Source organism: Danio rerio, chromosome 2 (assembly GCF_052040795.2).
Source record: "Danio rerio strain M-AB ecotype USA chromosome 2, GRCz13ab, whole genome shotgun sequence".
Lineage (NCBI taxonomy): Eukaryota > Metazoa > Chordata > Actinopteri > Cypriniformes > Danionidae > Danio > Danio rerio.
The window spans coordinates 27,797,858-27,818,014 of record NC_141022.1 but is presented as its reverse complement, the minus strand read 5'-3'; the positions used below and the strand labels follow the sequence as shown (position 1 = coordinate 27,818,014).

The window sequence follows — 20,157 nt, the reverse complement described above, 5'->3', positions numbered from 1 at the left end:
GTACTGAAGCCAATTATAGAGCTTATCAAACGTAATAACTTACAATAATGGTCCACAAACTAGTACAACCAAAATTATATGTTATAGAAATTATTAATTTAATTATATTAAATAAAAATTTAAAAAGAGAAAAAAATAAAAGGAGCAAAAAAAAATTTTTAAAAATTTTGTTGAAATTTTGTAGGTTGTATTTTTTTGTAATACTTTGCTTGAAATTTATTGTAATATCTTTCAGTTTCTAAATATATTTGGTGACTAAAATATTATTTTAATAAATATATCTGTTTAATACATCTGTTTTGTTTAATACTCAATCATGCTGACCACTGTACATACACATTCATCGATAATGTTACATACGGTTGATATGATCATATATGCTATATCAGATTTCCATCTGAATATCTTTGCAACTACAGTACATACCAAACATCTCTGATTAGATTATTATTGGGTGGGGAGTGTCTGGGTAAGGGTTAGGGACATCAAAAAGTTTGAAAATGCCCTGACATCCAGATATAATTACAATAAAATCAACCCAAAATCTCCTTTACCTAAAATAGCCACAACTACATCTCCCTTTAAAATCTCGATGGAGCCCCGAGATATGAAGTATAGCGCTGAAATCACATCTCCAGCATGGACCAAGGTGTCTCCTGGAGGAGCGTGAGTAGTCTTAAACTTCATAGCCAGAGCACGCAAGCAGCCTTTGGAGGAACCCTTGAAAGCTTTACAGCTCTGCAGCAGTGTACGATTCAGATGCAAACAGATGTCAGCCTGTAAGCACTCAGGAAAACCCTTCAGCACCTGCAGAGAGATAAAACACAGGTTGATGTGATAAATGATGCTATGTTATGCTTAGTGTTTGCAAAAATAAGCAGAGTGGAATGAATAGCATCCGCCCAGGTGTTTGTGAATGTGGCTCTGTGACTCACAGCATTCATGTCAATGCCATTGGTGTAGGACCAAGCATGCTGGAAATACTCCTCTAGTCTTTGCCGAAGTGGGTTGGGGATCTGATGGAAACGGATAAACTCTCGAACCCGCAGCATCTGAGTGTGGTAACGCGCAGTGCCAGAGTATAGTCTCTGGATGATGGCGGACACATTTCCAAATATGCTGGCATACATTAGCGCTGTGAAGAAAACAACAACAAAGACAACAAAGAAAATGTTTCATTTGACTCAAATTGATTAAAGATGAAGATATCAGGGGCATTTTTTTTAATTTAAGGTGCAGTATGTAAGTTTGACACCCAGTGGTTGAACTAGGTATTGCATTCCTGGATCAAAACACAAGCAAGCACAGGTTGCCAGATTGAGGACCAATAGGAGTTTGCCTGACAACCAAGCCTAAAGGCTAATTTAAATCGTGTTCTAAATAAAAGCAGCGGTACATTAAATATTTTCCTTATTAAAAGAAGTTATTTTCCTAATCAACACCTCAATTTGATATTTTAGAAAACAACAGAACTTATGACAACAATCACCTCAGGTACACCTAGTGCTTTATTCAGTGTTAAAGCCTAATAATGTGAGTTGAATGACATTTTACATAACATTTATTGCCATACTACTGAACCAGCACCAGATAGTTCACCTCAGATCTTGAAAATAAAATAAACCGTTTGAAATTTTAATTTCAGAGCTGTAACTCAACAACACATATCAAACAACACATATCAGTGATTCAGCATGTACATTTAATAATGTTAAAGAGGTTTGATATGTATTAATTAGATCATAAACCTTACCACATCGTGTTTTGTCTGGTGCAGAGAGACAAATTGCTTATCACTGCAAATCTCGTCACGTAGCATGTTGTTAGGACTCTATTATTAGAGTTTAACCAAATAATATTTATATTATTTGCTAATTAATAACTTCATGTGAAACTCTGAATCTTCGTCTCAATTAGGTGTCTCCTACTGTCCACCAGAGGTCACATTTCGGTCACGGACGCATGCTTTAAGAGCCTTTATGACTGAATGAGTGAAATACGCTGTCAACCTGGGGAGCTGAAATATAGTTGGCTAAACTGGCCTTGGGCGAGTTAAAAGAACCAAAACAAATGACAGACGTTCAGTCACTTTTTTCACATGATTTTACATGATCCACACATGATGGTGAATCATTCTGAAATTAATATTATTTATGAATTTTAGTTAATATGAGTCATAGCTCATGAGCTATGAGATTTCATGTATAATGTCTTTATATTTATTTATATTTGTATTTATTTATGTCAAAATATTACTGACAAGCAAGTAAACAAAGCCAAACAAAGTTTCACTTTTATATTATAATATATTATATTATATTATATTATATTATATTATATTACATTATATTATATTATATTATATTATATTATATTATATTATATTATATTATATTATATTATATTATATTATATTATATTATATTATATTATATTAACTACCTATTAAAAACATATACTTTTTCAACAAGGATACACTAAATTATATATAATAATAATGTAATTTAAAATTAATGCTGTTCTTCTGAGCATTCTAGTCATTCAATTTACTTAAAATAGTTAACACAGCACAACATTTAAATGTTGAGCTCTAAATCAGCCTATTAGAATATTTTTTGAAGGATCGTGTCTGTGAAACTGAATGTCAGACTATAATGTATATGAATAACTTCAATGTATTAATATAGAAACAGCTATTCTTTTGTTCTGAAAGTATTTTATAATATTATTGTTTCAACTGATAACTGTCCAATCTCACTGACATCATTCTAGGATATGAATATGCACTTAGCAGCACTAACCTCCGATGAGCATCACACAGATGGAGAAGATCTTCTCTGAGTTTGTGTTTGGGGAGACGTTTCCAAAGCCCACGCTGGTGAGGCTGCTGAAGGTGAAGTACAGGGCAGTGACATATTTATCTTTAATAGAGGGTCCTGATCCACGTACTGATGAATTATATGGCTTTCCCAGCTGATCACCCAAAGAATTAAGCCAACCGATTCGAGACGGGCCGCTTCTCTCCACGTTCCCAATCGCATACCAGATGCAGGCCAGCCAATGGGCGATCAGAGCAAAGGTACACATGAGCAGAAAGAGAACAGCAGCTCCATACTCAGAGTAGCGGTCAAGTTTGCGTGCCACACGCACCAATCGCAGCAACCGAGCTGTTTTCAGCAGGCCAATCAGAGTTGTGGATGTCGTGGTCTATTAACACATCAAAAAATGTAAAATTAAAAGGTTGTAAGTTGACCGGCAGCAGTTATTACAGTTGCTAGGGTGCATTTCTTTTATCACTTTTTCAAAACTGTTTCCAGAGTGGGCACAATAGCAGTCTATGTGGTCTAAAATGTGAACCATTTATCAATAACACTTAACAATAAAGGTACTTGAATAATGATGTATTAATATGTAATCTAAATCTTACTTTATTATGAACTAACAGTGATTTAAGTATTGTGCTGATCAAGAACAAATACAATAATGTATTAGTCAACAATTTAGTTTAAGCTAAATGTAACCAACATAAGCTGTTAATGTATCTTTATGGCATAACTTTACTTGAAGGGGCACATTATCATTAACTTCATATCTGCTCATGAACTCCTGTATTTAAACTGGTCATTATGCAGTAGACAGAACACTATTCTATTGTTTATCAATGTAAACACATTCTAGACAGTGAATAACTGTTAGGCTAAAATGAAAGTGTCAATATAGTAATTAACAAACATGTACTAACAAGTCGCCATTACTCACACATGAAGTCATGTGATTCATGTTGTAGTTAAAGTGATTTGATTGGCGCAAGCCATAACTCCATGTACTGGTAATGTGAAGTCTTACCAAACGTGATGTACTGGACTTGTTACAAACTTAATGTTGTATGTTTACGTTCTCATTTTAACCCTGTAAAGTTTAAAATCTGACACAATACAATACTAAATTTAATAGTAGTTTGTTTCTACAGCGATGTTATACTGAAATACATTTACTGACCACTTCATTAGGTACACAATCAATTAAAATATATATAGTTAACCAGTCACACAGCAGCAACTCATAGACATGATTGAGACAATCTGCAACAGTTCAAGCTGAGCACCAGAGAGGGGAAGAATGAGTTGTATTTACACCTGGGGCTAAATGCATCAGCAGAGCACTCACTCAGAGTTTGAACTCAGTTTTAACACAACTATGTTCCAACTAAACATTCATGGATGCTTCTGCTCATGAAAAATGGTAGAAAAGAGATGACAACAAGATTAGATTACACCGATGAGCTTGGGATTGAAAATGAGGAACTCACAGCGTTTGGTTTAATATAGCCAAATGTCACATTTTTTAGTTTGTGGCTCATCAGTTCTGTGCTGTGCTGGAATAGAAGATTCACATAATGGATGCTGAAAAATCTGCAGCAAATGCATGATGCTATCATGTCGGTATGGATGAAAATCTCAAAGGAATATTTCCTGCAACCATGATGAATAAAAGGCCCCCCTGAAGTCCTTTCAATTAATGTGTTGACATACTCTCCAGATAGGGCGTGAAATGTCAAGCACTCCATCTGTTTTTAAAATAATCAGAAGCATTTAGTTTGAATCACAACCACAGCCACTGAGCTTGGTGAAGCAGTTTATGAAATCTAATGACAGACAGTTAGTGCTGTGGCAGTAACAGCACATGACATTAAAAGGACAGTTCATCCAAAAATGAACATTTACAGTTAATTTACTGACCTTCAGGCCATTAAAGATATAAGTGAACTTAATCCTTAAAAAATCATTTTTTTTTCTGATTGCAAGTCAATGGTCACCTGTTTTTGAGGTGTGAAATAAATAGATGTAAACAAATTCAAATCAATAAATGGCTACTAATGATAAACTGAAGTCTTATGAACAGATCTTGGTGTAAACACAAGTGTAGAGACTGTGAGCTTCTTGTCACTTGACGATGTCAGTTCAGACATGAGGTGAAGAGAGCGAGGATGTATGTTTTTGCCAAAACAGTTCTTACCTCTGATTGAAGTTTCTCTCACAGGCATGACTCCATTCTGATAAAGTTTCTCATTTCTTATTGTAAATGACGCTTCCTGTCACTTGATTCAATTTTTTACTCTGACCAATTGTTTCACATTATTTATATTTATTAACTTCATTTTTTCATTTTAACATGTTTATTTTTAATCTCAAAAATGGGCAACCATTGACTTGTATTGTTAAATCACCAACCACTAATTAAGATAAAAATCTTTAATTTTCTAGTAAAGAAAAAGTTTGGTACTTCTTCAATGGCCTCATTGTGATAAATTAATTTATTCATTTTCTTTTCGGCTTAGTATCTTTATTAATCTGGGGTCGCCACAGCGGAATGAACCGCCAACTTATCCAACATACGTTTTACGTAGCGGATGCCATTCCAGCTGCAACCCATTACTGGGAAACCCATATACACTTATTCTCACACATACACACACATTGGACAATTTGGCTTACCCAATTCTCCTGTACCGCATGTCTTTGGACTTGTGGGGGAAACCGGAGCACCCGGAGGAAACCCACGCAAACACGGGGCACATGCAAACTCCACACAGAAATGCCAACTGACCCGGCCGAGGCTCGAACCAGCACCCTTGCTATGAGACGACAGCACTACCTACTTATAATTTACTGTAAATTCAAATTTTTGGATAAACTGTTTCATATATGACCACAGACTTCATCCACCCTATCAGAAAGCACATTTAAAGAGTATGTTTATCTTGAATCCCCTTTATAGTGCACAACAGTATGTGCCAGTTACTACAGTACATAGAAAATTGTAACTGTGAGAACAAGCAACTTATTTTAACTACAACTTCAGTGTAAATACAAAAGTTGTTCAGGATAACTATGTATTACAAAAAGTGACCAAAGTATTAAAGGGATAGTTCACCCAAAATGTATAATTCTATCCTGATTTCCTCACCCTTTGCTTGTTTCAAACCTTTATCAGTTTCTTTCTTCTGTTGAACACAAAAGAAGATAGTCTGAAAAATGATAAAAACCTGTAACTATTGACTTCCATAGTATTTGTTTTTTCCTACTATGAAAGTCAATGGTTACAGGTTTCCAACATTCTTCAAAATATATTCTTTTGTGTTCAACAGAATAAAGAAAAGGTTTGGAGCCACCTGAGTGTGAGTAAAAAGGAAGTAAATTATTATCTTTAGGTGAACCATCCCTTTAAGAAACGTGTTCTACAGTGATTGTTGAAAACTCTCTCACCTCTTCTTCAGAGCGGTAAATGAGCAAGTCGAAGGGAATGGCAGCAACCATGTCAATGAGGAACCAGCCTTTAAAATAGTGGACGGCGATCCGGCCGGGCTGACTGACCACTTCATCATTACTGTTCACGTAGGTTGTACGAAAGTTAATCACAATGTCCACTACAAACATGATGTCTACAATGAGGTCCACCACATTGAGTGTACTGCAGGAGTATCCACAGCGCTGAATGACTTCTTCTTCCTCATCGCTAAGCAGGAACGCAGCCGAATAAGGAGTGAAGATGGCCGTGTAGATGACCAGCAGCAGGATAACCCAGTCCCAGACCGCCTTGAATGGGCTGTAGTGTAAGATAGTCCATTTGTGGATGCGGGGAGCCTGGAGCTTATACTCAGGAAGGACATCTGCACCCAGAGACAGAACCTGAGGAGGAAAAGACTTCACAATCAGAGGTACTGACAGAATTTTAGATGAGTTATGAGCGTTTAGATAGTGGAGTGCTTTATTAATCATGTGATCATCGTGATTGAAGTAAATGCTGCTGAACTTCTAAATAAAGAATCACTCAGACAGTAAAAGTTGGGTTTTTTATCTTTATTAAATACACAGCAGTACACAAATATCTTTAAATATAAAGAATTAAATGATTAAAATGTAAAAAAAAAAAAAAGAGTATTTTGTCTACATAAATATAAAAACCTCCGACAATGCCTTCTTAACCAAAAGGGGCTTTGATGGAATCAATCTCTATTGGCGCCAGTTTATTCATGTCCATTTACATGTATTTAATATTATAAATATTTTTAGTAAAATTCATTATGTGCATATTTATATTTGTTTTTATTATTTTTGTTTAGATTTGTTCACCTGTCAGGCTTAAGAGATGTACAATAAAGACCATGGGTGATAGAGGTTTTTCGTACCATGGGCCAAAGCTATGGAATGGTCTACCTGTCAGCATCAGGAATGCCGTTTCTCTGTTTTAAGAAACTTCTTAAGACTCCCCTTTTTACCGTTCATTTTAACTTGGATGGATTATTTTTTTCAATTTAATTATTGAATTTTAATGTTTGTATTTTTTGTTCGTGGTTTTTATTGTTTTTACTATTTGCCCTGTATGCCTTGTAGCGTGTGCACTGTCAATAAAATGTATTATTATTATCACAGTATGCATCACCACATGGTTCATAGGAATAGGAAGTGTGTTTGGATATAATTTATTGTCCATTTCCTGTAAAATTAGAACTGAATTTGTTTTGAAACAAATCTTTGTACTTGACCAACAAAATGACTAAATTAAATATATAATGGATGTCTTGAGGCAAACATGTCCACCAACATTTCCAGAATTCACGGTTGAAAAGACGAGGCCAAATGGAAGAAGCTTTTTCAGTAGATGACCTTTAACTTTGCACCGATTGTCTTTAACCATTTTTCCGCTAAAGGTTTTCCGGTTTTCCATAAGCAAATGCCATGATGAGACGCAACTGTCCCTTACAGGGAATGGGAGATGAGACTGGTTTGATGCATGTTATGTCCAAAACATACCCTTAATCATTAGGAGAATAAGCACTACCCTTAAAGACCATGCGCCCGGTGCACAGACCATTTTTCTCGCCCTGAAAATAGCAAAAGTGGATTTGAGCTTACTATTAGTGCTTTTGTGCTGTGTGCTTTAGACTTTGTGCTTAGTGCAAACATGGTGCATTAAAATTGACCCCCATGTGGCTTTAGTGGTTCAAGGAGTCATAGGAAAAAAAATCCTTTACAGTTTTTGGGCCCACAAAAATGTTCTTTGAGCTTTGTATGATTACGATTGAACCACTGTCACAAGGAATGTTTGACAATGTCTTTGGCCCCTTTTCTGGAATTTGAACTTATTGGTCAGTTGATGTCTATGGAAGTGGGAGGAAGCTCTCAGATTTTATCTAAACTATTTTAATACGTTCTGAAGATGACCAAAGGTTCGAGGGGTCTGACACAACGCAGAATTCAGAATTTTCATTTTTGGGTGAACTAATTCTTTAAAATTAGGCGTTAGCAAATTAAATTTAGCCAATTTATCGGCACCAAAGCCCAGTGGTTAGTGTGCCAACATATAGCGCAACACCATCTAGATATCCTGAGTCCGAATCCCAGCTTGTGGACCTTTTCCAATCCTTCCCAATCTCTCTGTAACTTCACTTCTACTGTCCTGTCAAATATATGCAAAAAATATATGTTTTTTTGCCAATTTATAGCATGAGCACATTTCACAGCCTGTCCAGTTACACTAGAGCCCCATCCAATCTTTTCTGCCCATGTATTTAAAGAAACCATTACCAAAAGCTCGCTGCAGGACAGAAATATTATCATATGTTTCTGACAGGAGATGAGTGGGCTGTAACTCAGTGTGGGTGAAATAATGAAGCCGTGTTTAGTCTGAGATTCGCTGAATACACATCACTGCAGGGAGAACATTCATGCTTTTCTTTTGTAAACACACTCTGGGGCTGCAAACTTCAGCTCATTATTTCTTTCCAGGGCCCTAAAGAGGAGACCAGCGTTTAGTTTTTAATCTCAGAGCTCCAGTAAGAGAGTTTTACTCGTATTAGCAATCGTTACCATTAATTATTCTACTAAACATACAATACATGCATAAATGCAAACAACTACATAATATTTAAGCCATAATATTTGTAATAAAACAATAATATATATTTGTGTGTGTGTGTGTGTGTGTGTGTGTGTGTGTGTGTGTGTGTGTGTGTGTGTGTATAAAATCCATTTCTCTGTTTTTTTATTCTTCAAACTATTTTTGACATTTCCTTCAAAATTACAATGTGAATGTTGCACTTATGATGCATGAAATAACAAAAAGGTGTCATCTTTTCAGACATGTTTATATATTTATTATACAATACCAATGTTTTGCTTGTGTCCATCTGATTTATTTTTTCTACATCTTCATCTTCCAAAGACAGGTGAAACATAATTCATTTATGTTAATCTAATTGTTCTCTTGCTCATTATGTACCATTAAGATGAAAAAAAGGCATCTGCAGCTGCGACTCAAAAGCAATTGGGAGAAAAAACAGATCTTCTGGACTTAATTTGTTTATGGTAATTCAAGTCAGGCCATTTTCATAATCAAAAGACCTCGTACCGCTGACACTTGTCCTCACAGATACCGCCAGCACTAAACAGCTCATAAAATCAAAATCACAGTTAGCTTCCAGATTAATTATGTTTAATTCATGCCTCTATTTTGGTATCTGGGTTAAAAATCTATGAAAAGCCTGGTGTAGTTTCCATCTATTACTCGCCTCAGCGCTCAGTCATTAAGCCAAGGCACTGAGGTGAATAAGGTTTAAAAAATAACTAAAAGTTTTCAAAAATGCTTGTTAAACACCAGTTGATTGATTATGTTAAGGTCTGTTAATGATTTGAGTATTACAAGTTTTTGAATGTTGTGTATAAATATAAATATATTTGTTTAAATTATTTGATGAAATATGCAGTAATTTTACTTGCAAGTAACAGGTAGCAAATCTGAACATTAGTAGTAGTGGTAAACTTTATTGTTTTTGACAGGAAACTTCTTATGGACATCACCATATTGCTGCAGACATTCCATAAAAACAAACAATAAGAACAAAATAAAATGGTTACAATAATTATAATGCTAATTAAGATAAACTCTTGTTAAATAAACCCAAAGAAATGTGTACAAAGGTTTTCTCGTATCGGTTCAACCTTTACACTTAGGGACTCTATATCTCTTACCAGAGGGAAGTAGTTCATAATGTGAAAAAAAAATAAATAAATAAAAAATCAGTTGAAACATTCAGAATCCTTTCCACCTGATTAGGAACACAAATCTCACAAACCTCATTTAATGCCCAACAATTTTCAATCCTGGCTTTAAGAAATGCATCAACTTAGATTATACTCTACAGATTACCAACCCACACTGTGATATCATACGTGACAATGCTTTCAAGAACAGCTTTATAAAACAACATCATGAACTTCTTGTTAACTCCATAAAAATACCATCTCTGGTGTAAATAACAACAAAGCCCCTCTATGTGTGTTTTCCATGTAAAAGAAATGTCAATATAAATGGCCAAGTACATATAGGTCTCTGACTGAGAATTAGGATGGTCATGTACAACCACTCAACGGTGGTCACCAATATACTTTGGGTCAAATACCATTTCTTCTGTTTTCTTAGTATTTAATGATGAAATTATAATCATACTTTTATACTGTAAAACCAAATCTGTCAAATTTACTGTAAAGGCAGCTGTGCCAGAGATCTACAGTTAAAATACAGTACAAAGCATAAAAGAGATACTTGAATTTACAGTAAACTACCATATTTCATTAATTTGTACATATGTTGTGAAGTACTAACATCTACATTGTACAGTATGTTTGATACACAGACAAAAACACAACCAAAAGCAGGTGGGGAAGGGACAAGGCTTATCTCACATTAACACACGGCACTATTAAAAAGATTAAACTAAAAATGGATATAGTCATGTAAGAAAGGGATAAAACAAAATATAATTAAAGTGTCATGCAGAGAATTCTGGGAAAGTCAGTATTTGGTTATTTACTCTATAGATTAAGGAAATTATTGTTAGACATGTAATAGATTTTTACTGTATCTTTTTTTATTTTTACCAATAGTTCTTACATTTTTTTAAAGTCAAAGTAATTTGTGTATCTCTTTAATCACTCCGTTATACAGAAAAAACCTTTAGAATACAAATATGAATAAAACTGTGAAGTGTTATGCATTTAAAGTGCCCCTTGTAGTAGAAATTTATGACTTTAAAAATATGTATTGTATTTGAATTAATTAGACACAAACTGATAATGTGTCCCAAACAACAATAACACACACGCACACACACATAAAAGTGTCATTTTGATGCTTTCTTTCCATTAGATTGAAAAAAAATAAAAATACGGCCAAAGTAAATATTTCTAAATTGTTTCGTTCTGCAGTAAAATTAAAACAAAAAGTAAATAAAGTAAATATATATTTAACAATATTGTTTTTAATAAAGTAAAATAAAATAAAATAAACCTTCTCAAAATCTCAGAAAGTCTTTGTCAACTCTTACCTCTTTGCTCTCTTGGCGAATAATGCAACTGTTCCTGTCCCAAAAGCGGAGGCTCTTGGAGCCTTCTTTGCAGGGCATTTGTGCCTGAACTGAAGTCTGAGGCTGAACAGATGGAGCACAGGACTGGAGGAGCTTGTTCACTGATTTCAGCACCAGGGACACAATCATGATCCACTAGCAAAGCTCACGGCTCCAGTGTCAGATTTGCTGACTCCTCTATCATGTCTGCTGAAGGGTGAGTGATGGAAATGCTCACCTCACAATTCACCATTGTCTTCACTGATCTTTTGAGTTTTGCCTATATATTGGCAGTTTATTGTCCACATCCTGTAGTCCATCTATTACTATACTTTGGTTGCAACAGTCGGTCTAAAATATTGCACACAAAAGTAGGAAAGTTTTGAGGTAAAGCCCTTTTTGAAGCTCTCTGGTGTTGCCCTGATTCAGACGAGCTGACAGTCACTTAAATACATACAGAATGAGTGAGAGAGAGAGAGGGAGAGTGTGAGAGAGAGAGAGTGAGAGAGAGAGAGAGAGAAACGACGACAAGAAAACACAATCTCTTGAACCAAAAATTGGCAGAAAATGTTGACAATAATGCATCAGATCTCTACTAACAAACATTGTATTTTTTGAAACTTTAAGTTTAAGCAACATAGTGGGATTAACAGTGGAATAGTCATTAATTCATAATTAATAGTCAGGTAGTGTACCTGACAAAAATCTTGTCGCTTGTCCAAGTTTTAGGAACAAAAAATAACTTGACTACTAGTCAATCATTTAGTATCAAAAGTTGCTTATATGAAAGGCAAAGGCCACTTATTTTACCAAAATAAAATATGATCATGCCTGATTTTTAATTATTTAATAAAGACAGTAAGGTCTGACTTTGCTCAGACAAAAGTCTTGTCATTCAACGTAATGTACAGTATAGATTATAAAGGCATGGTGCAGCGGAAAAAGGAATTAATATTATGTAAGACTCCTATAATCTTGGAGGACTGCATCCATACATCCCTGCAATGACTCAAATAACTTATTCATAAAGTCATCTGGGATGGCAAAGAAAGCATTCTTGCAGGACTCCTAGAGTTCAGCAAGATTCTTTGGATTCATCCTCAATGCCTTCTCCATCTTAACCCAGACATGCTCAATAATGTTTATGTCTGGTGACTGGGCTGGCCAATCCCAGGGCACCTTGACTTTATTTGCTTTCAGGAAGTTTGATGTGGAGGCTGAAGTAGGAGGAAGAGCGCTATCCTGCTGAAAAATTTGCCCTCTTCTGTGGTTTGTGATGTAATAGACAGCACAAATGTCTTGATACCTCAGGCTGTCAATGTACGCACACCCCTATATTGAATGCAACCTCAAACCATGATTTTTCCTTCACCAAACTTGACTGATTTCTAGAGAATCTTGGGTCCAACGGGTTCCAATAGGTCTTCTGCAGTATTTGTGATAGTTGGGATGCAGTTCAACAGATGATTCATCAGAAAAATCTACCTTCTTCCTCTTTTTCAAATGATCAACTACCTACAAGTCAAGTTAATAATTGTTGCTCTAACAACTGGGATCGACGACAAGACTTATAAAGATACAGAGGCAGGGTTATTTTAGTTAACTAAATCCAAGACCTAAGTGAATTATCAAATTAATGAATGAATTAATGATATCTTGTTGACAGTTATTTTTACATTTCCACTTAGTTTAACTTGATATATTTAAAAATGTGGAACTGAAACAGAAATAAATCGAATATCTTAAATGAATGTTTTATATAATAAAATAATTGTAAGCCTTCCTTGTCCTCTTGTTGACATTCACTAATTTTGCATTATCAGATACATTCAGATACTTTTATCTAGTGATTTACAAGACAATGAAAGATGCTTCACTAAGAACTACAGGGAGGTTGTATAAACACTTTTTTTCTACTCTTGATTGCCAACAGAAAGTGCAATGATATTACAAAAGTTTTTAGATCACCTAGTAAATGAATAGATATGTATATAACACATATATATGTCATGTTCACCAGCGAACAACCACCAGATGTCGCTTGTAAACACTCACACACAAACACACACTTAGAACTACACTTCCGCCTTTTCCTGGACTACATTTTCATACATGCACTTCTCCCTGACACCCATGCTCATTCACCTAACTTGATTGCATTCACCACCTGAACCTTGTCATAGACTGAACTCTCACAGCTGTAACCACCCACACAATGATTATTTGGACTATTTAAACCCCTCTTTTCCACACACATGTTGCCGAGTCTTGTTATCTGTCACAGTGACATTACAACGCGTTTCCTTTGTCTGTCTTTGCCATGTTTTTGATCCTTTGCCTTGTTTATTTATTTAATGCTGTTTGCTGCCTGCCTCTGACCAACTGCCTGTTGTTTTGACTTCGACTCTGGATTGCCCTCATACATCTGTTTGCCGGTATTGACCACTGCTTGCCTGACAATTCTAATAAACCTGCACGTGAATCCAAACTTCTGTTGTTGGTGTCACTCCCTGACGTTACAATATTTGTGTGTTATCACATAAAACATGGACATAGAGAATAAGGAAGTGTTATTTTAATGGCAAAATGATAAAAACACAATGTTACAAATGAATTTCTAATTAGGCCAACCAAAATATTATATTATTAATCTTTATTCAGTGCATCACATGTGTTGGAAAACATCATGTAATGCACTGGTTAAAAATATCTATCCATAAATTTACAAAAAAAATAAAAAATTAATATAGATTAATAAAATGTATATTTTTTAATTAGGGCGAGGCAGTGGCGCAGTAGGTAGTGCTGTCGCCTCACAGCAAGAAGGTCACTGGGTCACTCGTTCGAACCTTGGCTCAGTTGGTGTTTCTTTCATGTTTAGCGTGATCAAAACAATAACAAAAACGGGAACAAAAGGTTGCGGATCCAAGTGCAGATTTTAAGAGAGGGTGCTCGCTGCAGAGCCATTTGGGCGAGCTGAGCTCCAGCGAGGGGGAGCTTGAGCTCCACCTTTTTTGCACTTCTTCTACGAGTGATGTCACTGGGGGTAGGGTTAGGGGTGGGGTTGGTGTACGCATTAAAACAGCTTACAGGAGGCAGAGCGAGAGCTCATGCTCCCCCTCGCTGGAGCTCAGCTCTGCTCAAATGGCTCTGCAGCGAGCACCACTTGGATTTTAATGATAAATAGTGCAGTGAAGTGACCAAAAATCCAAAATACCAAAGTGCAAAGTAACAAATAAACAACAAAACAAGAAACTAAGACAAATAAACACGAACTAGACTTTGGCAAAATACAAGAACAAGATCAAGAACAAGAAACTTGGTATGCAAGACTTACTAGGACTGGAGACAAGAAAGACAACGACGCGATGACAAACAGTGGTGGCATGATGGAATATATAGTCCAGATTATCAACAGAAAACGGAGACAGCTGTGAATACAATCAGTGTATGTGTTCCGTATATGCGTGTGGTATGTATGGATTTGTAGTCTTTTTGGGATGCTGTAGTTCCTTCTGAGTCTTTTTGAACTGCAGCGCCCTCAGGTGGTCACTGACAGTCGTGACAGTTTCTGTGTGGAGTTTGCATGTTCTCCCTGCCTTCGCGTGGGTTTTCTGCTGGTGCTCTGGTTTCCCCCACAGTCCAAAGACATGTGGTACAGGTGAATTGGGAAGGCTAAATTGTCCGTAGTGTGTGTGTGGATGTTTCCCAGACATGGGTTGTGGCTGGAAGGGCATCCGCTGCGTAAAAACTTGCTGGATAAGTTGGCGGTTCATTCCGCTGTGGCGACCCCAGATTAATAAAGTGACTAAGCTGCCAAGAAAATGAATGAATGAATATTTTTAATTATTATTTTATTAAATACAAAATTAACTATTTAAATAGTTAATGCAGATGCCTATAGATTTCATTGTGAACAAAATTTAAAAAAACATCTCAACATGCGTCTCTCCCAATGTGGCAAGTTATGATAAGTGTATAGTATACACTTGATAAGTTATAAGTATATTGATCTTACTGCTCTTTGTAAGCTATTAGATGTCTTGGCTTTCGATCAAAGCTGTGAATCATCTGTTGAATCAGAGATCAAAGAGCCAGTGAAGAGAACAGCGTTTTATGGTTAACTGGAGCAGCTTCATTGCAGTTCCATCCCAGAAGGCTATTTTGAGTCCCAAGGCCGGTTCCTTCACCCTCACGTCCTCTCTCTTTCCCACCCCTGCTGCGCTCTCATCTCCCACTGGCCTTGGACCGACACGTCCACCCCGTCCACCCTTCACCCCGACAGCTAATTCACAAGGACAGCACAGCAACACGAGCCAAATACACTCGTCACAGATCGTGGCTGACAGCCGCGAAGAAACATCATGTCAAGTAAAATGTTTGCTCATAGATAAATGCATACAGACCCAGCAGTTACATGTTGAGTTGATGCTGGTTAAGATGAGACATTACAGGCACTCATACCTTATAGGTGAACTAAGTGGTCGCCTAGGGCATCATCAACCACCAATGAGCACCCTCCCCCACCCTATAAGGAATTATGCTGGGTTCACACCAACCGTGGAGCATCTTGTCACTCTATCTAGTCTTATTACAGGATGTTTTTCACCTCACACAAACTTTCCACTTGAGATTATGTATTCAAACTATTCCTGAAAATGCGTTTCAGGCAAATTCAACATTTTCCTCGCATTCTGTATACTGCTTCATTGAGTCGCCCAGTGGTGATTAATTCAATTCAATTCAATTCAATTCAATTCAATTCAATTCAAGCGATTTTATAATGTAGATTGTGTCAAGCAGCTAAACATAGAAGTTCTGGTAAATTTAAAATAGTATCAATCCAGTTTTCAGAGTTGAAGTTCAGTTTATTTCCTTTCAGTGTGGTTTAAATTTCACTGCTGAAAGTCCAAACAGTCAATAGCAAATCCATTGATGCACATCTCCACAAGTCCCAAAGCAAGCAAGCCAGTGGCGACAGTGGCGAGGAACAAAACTTCACTAATTGAGTAATTTGACTCTGGCCAAACTTCTTGTGCAGAGCTGCATTCTAGGTGCAGGAGGCTGGAGAACGCTAGAGTCTCATGGTCTCCACTCCTCCATGACCACCAAACCACCTGCTCAGGATACGGCCTGCTCCAGGATTATGGATACCTTGGCATGATATCTTCACAGGTTTTAGATCACATCAATGTTGCAGCACAATTTGTAGAGGCCTCGGGATAAGTATCCCCAGGTGGAAATAGAGAATACAGCCTAGAGAATTAGCCTCTATAAGCACTTTTGTGTGTGACATAGTCGTCCAAATACTTAATGGTAGCAGCTGCTATTTAGAGGTGGACAAAAAACATCAAATTTATCCATTTTTTTTTTACAAGGACACAAATTATTCAGCTAAAATTGTATTTTTAAGTTACTCCTATCATTCCACAACTACATACTGAAGTGGGATGCAAACAAGCAATTTTGGTATGTGAGGAGGGTTCAGTATTTAAAAAGCAGAACAGAACGAAGACGCCCTGAGTGTAGGCTTCACGCTGTTGTGTTTGTATTGATGTACACTTAAAAAATTCACATTTGCTGTTTGTTCAATCTACTTAAAATGAGCTGCAACAACAATATTCTTGATGTTTTTATTGGGACAACTTAACTGTTTTATGTTCAATCTACATCAATTTGTAATTCCTTTAATCCATTTGAGTGGAACCCAGCAATTTTTTACGCTGTAGATATTACTATCTGACAAGCAGGTAACGTTATTATTATATTATACAACTATTACCATTGTTCTCATAATGCAAACATAATGCAGAAACTTTGTTTGAAAATATTATAAATATTATAAACACAATTTTTATCCAATTTGCATTGTTTTACATAAGCAATTATTTAAAGTATTACACTGTTGTTTACAATACACACAGTGGTTTTTAAACTTATTTTAGAAGAGACAAGCACTAAATACCTCTGGGATTACATGAAAAAATACTATAGTAATTCATAGTAAAATTTATTATATTTATGAACTACATCAACGTCTATATTGTATATACTCTTTGTTAATGGAGATTTTTTGTCCTACAGTAAATTTCCACTTCAACATCACTTACATACACCAAACTTTACTGTTTTATTCATACCTATATAAAAGTTTATAAAAAGGGAAATATTAATACAGTTGAAGTCAGAATTATTAGCCCCCCTGTCTATTTTCTTCCTCGATTTTTGTTTAACGGAGAGAAGATTTTTTTCAACACATTTCTAAACAATAGTTTTAGTAACTCCTTTCTAATAACTGATTTATTTTTTCTTTGTCATGATGAAAGTACATACTATTTTACTAGAAATTTTTCAAGACACTTCTATGCAGCTTAAAGTGACATTTAAAAGCATAACTAGGTTAATTAGGCATAACTAGGCTGGTTATTGTAATTAGGCAAGTTATTGTACAACGATGATTTGTTCTGTAGACTATATAAAAAAGAATTAGCTTAAAGGAGCTAATAATTTATACCTTAAAATGGTAAATAAAAAATTAAAAACTGCTTTTATTCAAGCTGAAATAAAACAAATAAGACTTTCTCCAGAAGAAAAAATATTATCAGACATACTGTGAAAATTTCCCTGCTCTGTAAACATCATTTGGGAATTATTAAAAAAAGAAAATAAAATTTAAATCAGGGGGGGCTATTAATACGACTTTAACTGTACATAATATTTACAATTACAAACATTCATTCAAAAACAATCTGGCTGTTTATAGTATTTTAATAGTGTTAGTATATAATTTTGAATTTTGATTTGATCCAATGTTCAGATTTTTGTAATAGAAATGTGAAGTAGCACATATTACATTGAATAATGTCATATTAAAACTTTTAGAAACCTTTAAAAAAATGTTTGCAGTAGTTCATGTAATCAATCATCTGGTTGTCAGCATGGTTGTAATTACATTTTTAAAAATGCAGTATTGTTGTAATTTTAACCCATTAGTTGGGTTTGTCAATATTTGACCCAACATTGGGTTATAACAACCAAGCATTTTATATGGCATTAGTTAATTTAACCTGTTCACCTGCATTATCTCGCCTTAATGAGCACCGAAGGTGAATCGGGCTCTGAGATGAGCAACACACAAGGATTCTGGTGTGATTTTTCATCTTTGTTGACAGAAATCCAATAATTACGATGCACAATTCATCATCAAGAGAACTGAAGTATTGACTGGATGCTTCAAAGCAAACTCCCCTTTTAATAAATCAAAATCCTAGAAGCTTTCAGTAGAAAAAAAAAATCCAATTTGCATCTTTGTAGAATTGCTTAAAGGGGTAGTTCAGGTAATATATATATTTTTAATTCTGACAATTTTTACTTACTTCTTCAAAATATCTGCTCAGAAATTCATTTCTTAGATTGTGAATTAAAATAAACAAAGTTTTTATGTGTCAGTTTTGCTCAAGAGTGATACAAAATATAGATATAATATATGAAAAATAAAAATTGTGAGATAGATTGGAATAATAAGCAATTATAAATCAGTTACAATTAATAAATTCATATTGGACAACCACATAATATACACATTTAATAAATGCAAAAAGTTAAAAATTGCAATAATTTCAGTCTCATAAGCATTTTTATTTATTAATTTTTAGTTTTTTAGCATGTTTATTACTTTGTTTTTATACATCAATTAACACCAAATTAAAATGAAAAATACTCCTTTGCTTTATAGAAACCTGTTAAAAATCCGTTTATTCAAACATACAGTACAGAAGTACAATATCACTAATAAACTAACATTTTATATTATATTATCATATTATATTATATTATATTATATTATATTATATTATATTATATTATATTATATTATATTATATTATATTATATTATCTGCTTCCCTCTAGAATCTTTTTCTGGTTAAAACATTGTTATGAACACTGATAAGATTTCGTAAGTGTTTGGATGACTTGTTTAGCTGTTTTTTTTTTTTTTTACATCATTCCATAGCTGAAACATTGGTTGAGTGATTGAGACATGATACATTTCAGGAAATTGTACAGTTTCATTAAAAATACAATGTTAAACATGCATAACTACCCTTGATCTTTTTTCTGCTCTCTATATCTCTCTTCAATTGTACAGTTAAAAAAAAAAGATTGGTTAGCTTTGATTAGTTAAGACATTATACATATAAGCATTATCTATATACAGCTGAATTCAGAATTATTAGCCCCCTTTGAATTTTTTCTTCTTTTTTAAATATTTCCCAAATGATATTTAACAGAGCAAGGAAATTTTTACAGTATGTCTGACAATATTTTTTCTTCTGGAGAAAGTCTTATTTATTTATTTTTGGCTAGAATAAAAGCAGCTTTAAAATTTTTAAACACCATTTTAGGGACAAAATTATTAGCCCCTTTAAGCTATATTTTTTCTTGACTGTCTACAGAACAAACCACTGTTATACAATAACTTGCCTAATTACCCTGACCTGTCTAGTTAACCTAATTATTTAAGCCTTTAAATGTCACTTTAAGCTGTATAGAAGTGTCTTGAAAAATATCTAGTTATATTATTTACTGTCATCATGCCAAAGATAAAATAAATCAGTTATTAGAAATGAGTTATTAAAACTATTATGTTTAGAAATGTGTTGAAAAATCTTCTTTCCGTTAAACAGAAATTGGGGAAAAATAAACAAGCGGTCTAATAATTCAGTGGGGCTAATAATTCTGACTTCAACTGTA

General features: G+C 34.8%; 1 protein-coding gene across 5 annotated transcripts in view; it reads right to left on the bottom strand.

Moving 5' to 3' along the window:
- kcnh2a (potassium voltage-gated channel, subfamily H (eag-related), member 2a) overlaps positions 1-20,157 on the bottom strand; it is a 100,623-nt gene that overhangs the window by 14,942 nt on the left and 65,524 nt on the right. For all 5 annotated transcript variants that reach the window (NM_001042722.2, XM_087239783.1, XM_087239784.1 and 2 more), the window contains 4 exon segments: positions 555-807; positions 936-1,135; positions 2,802-3,207; positions 6,267-6,689. In NM_001042722.2, the coding sequence (NP_001036187.2) occupies positions 555-807; positions 936-1,135; positions 2,802-3,207; positions 6,267-6,689 (1,282 nt within the window).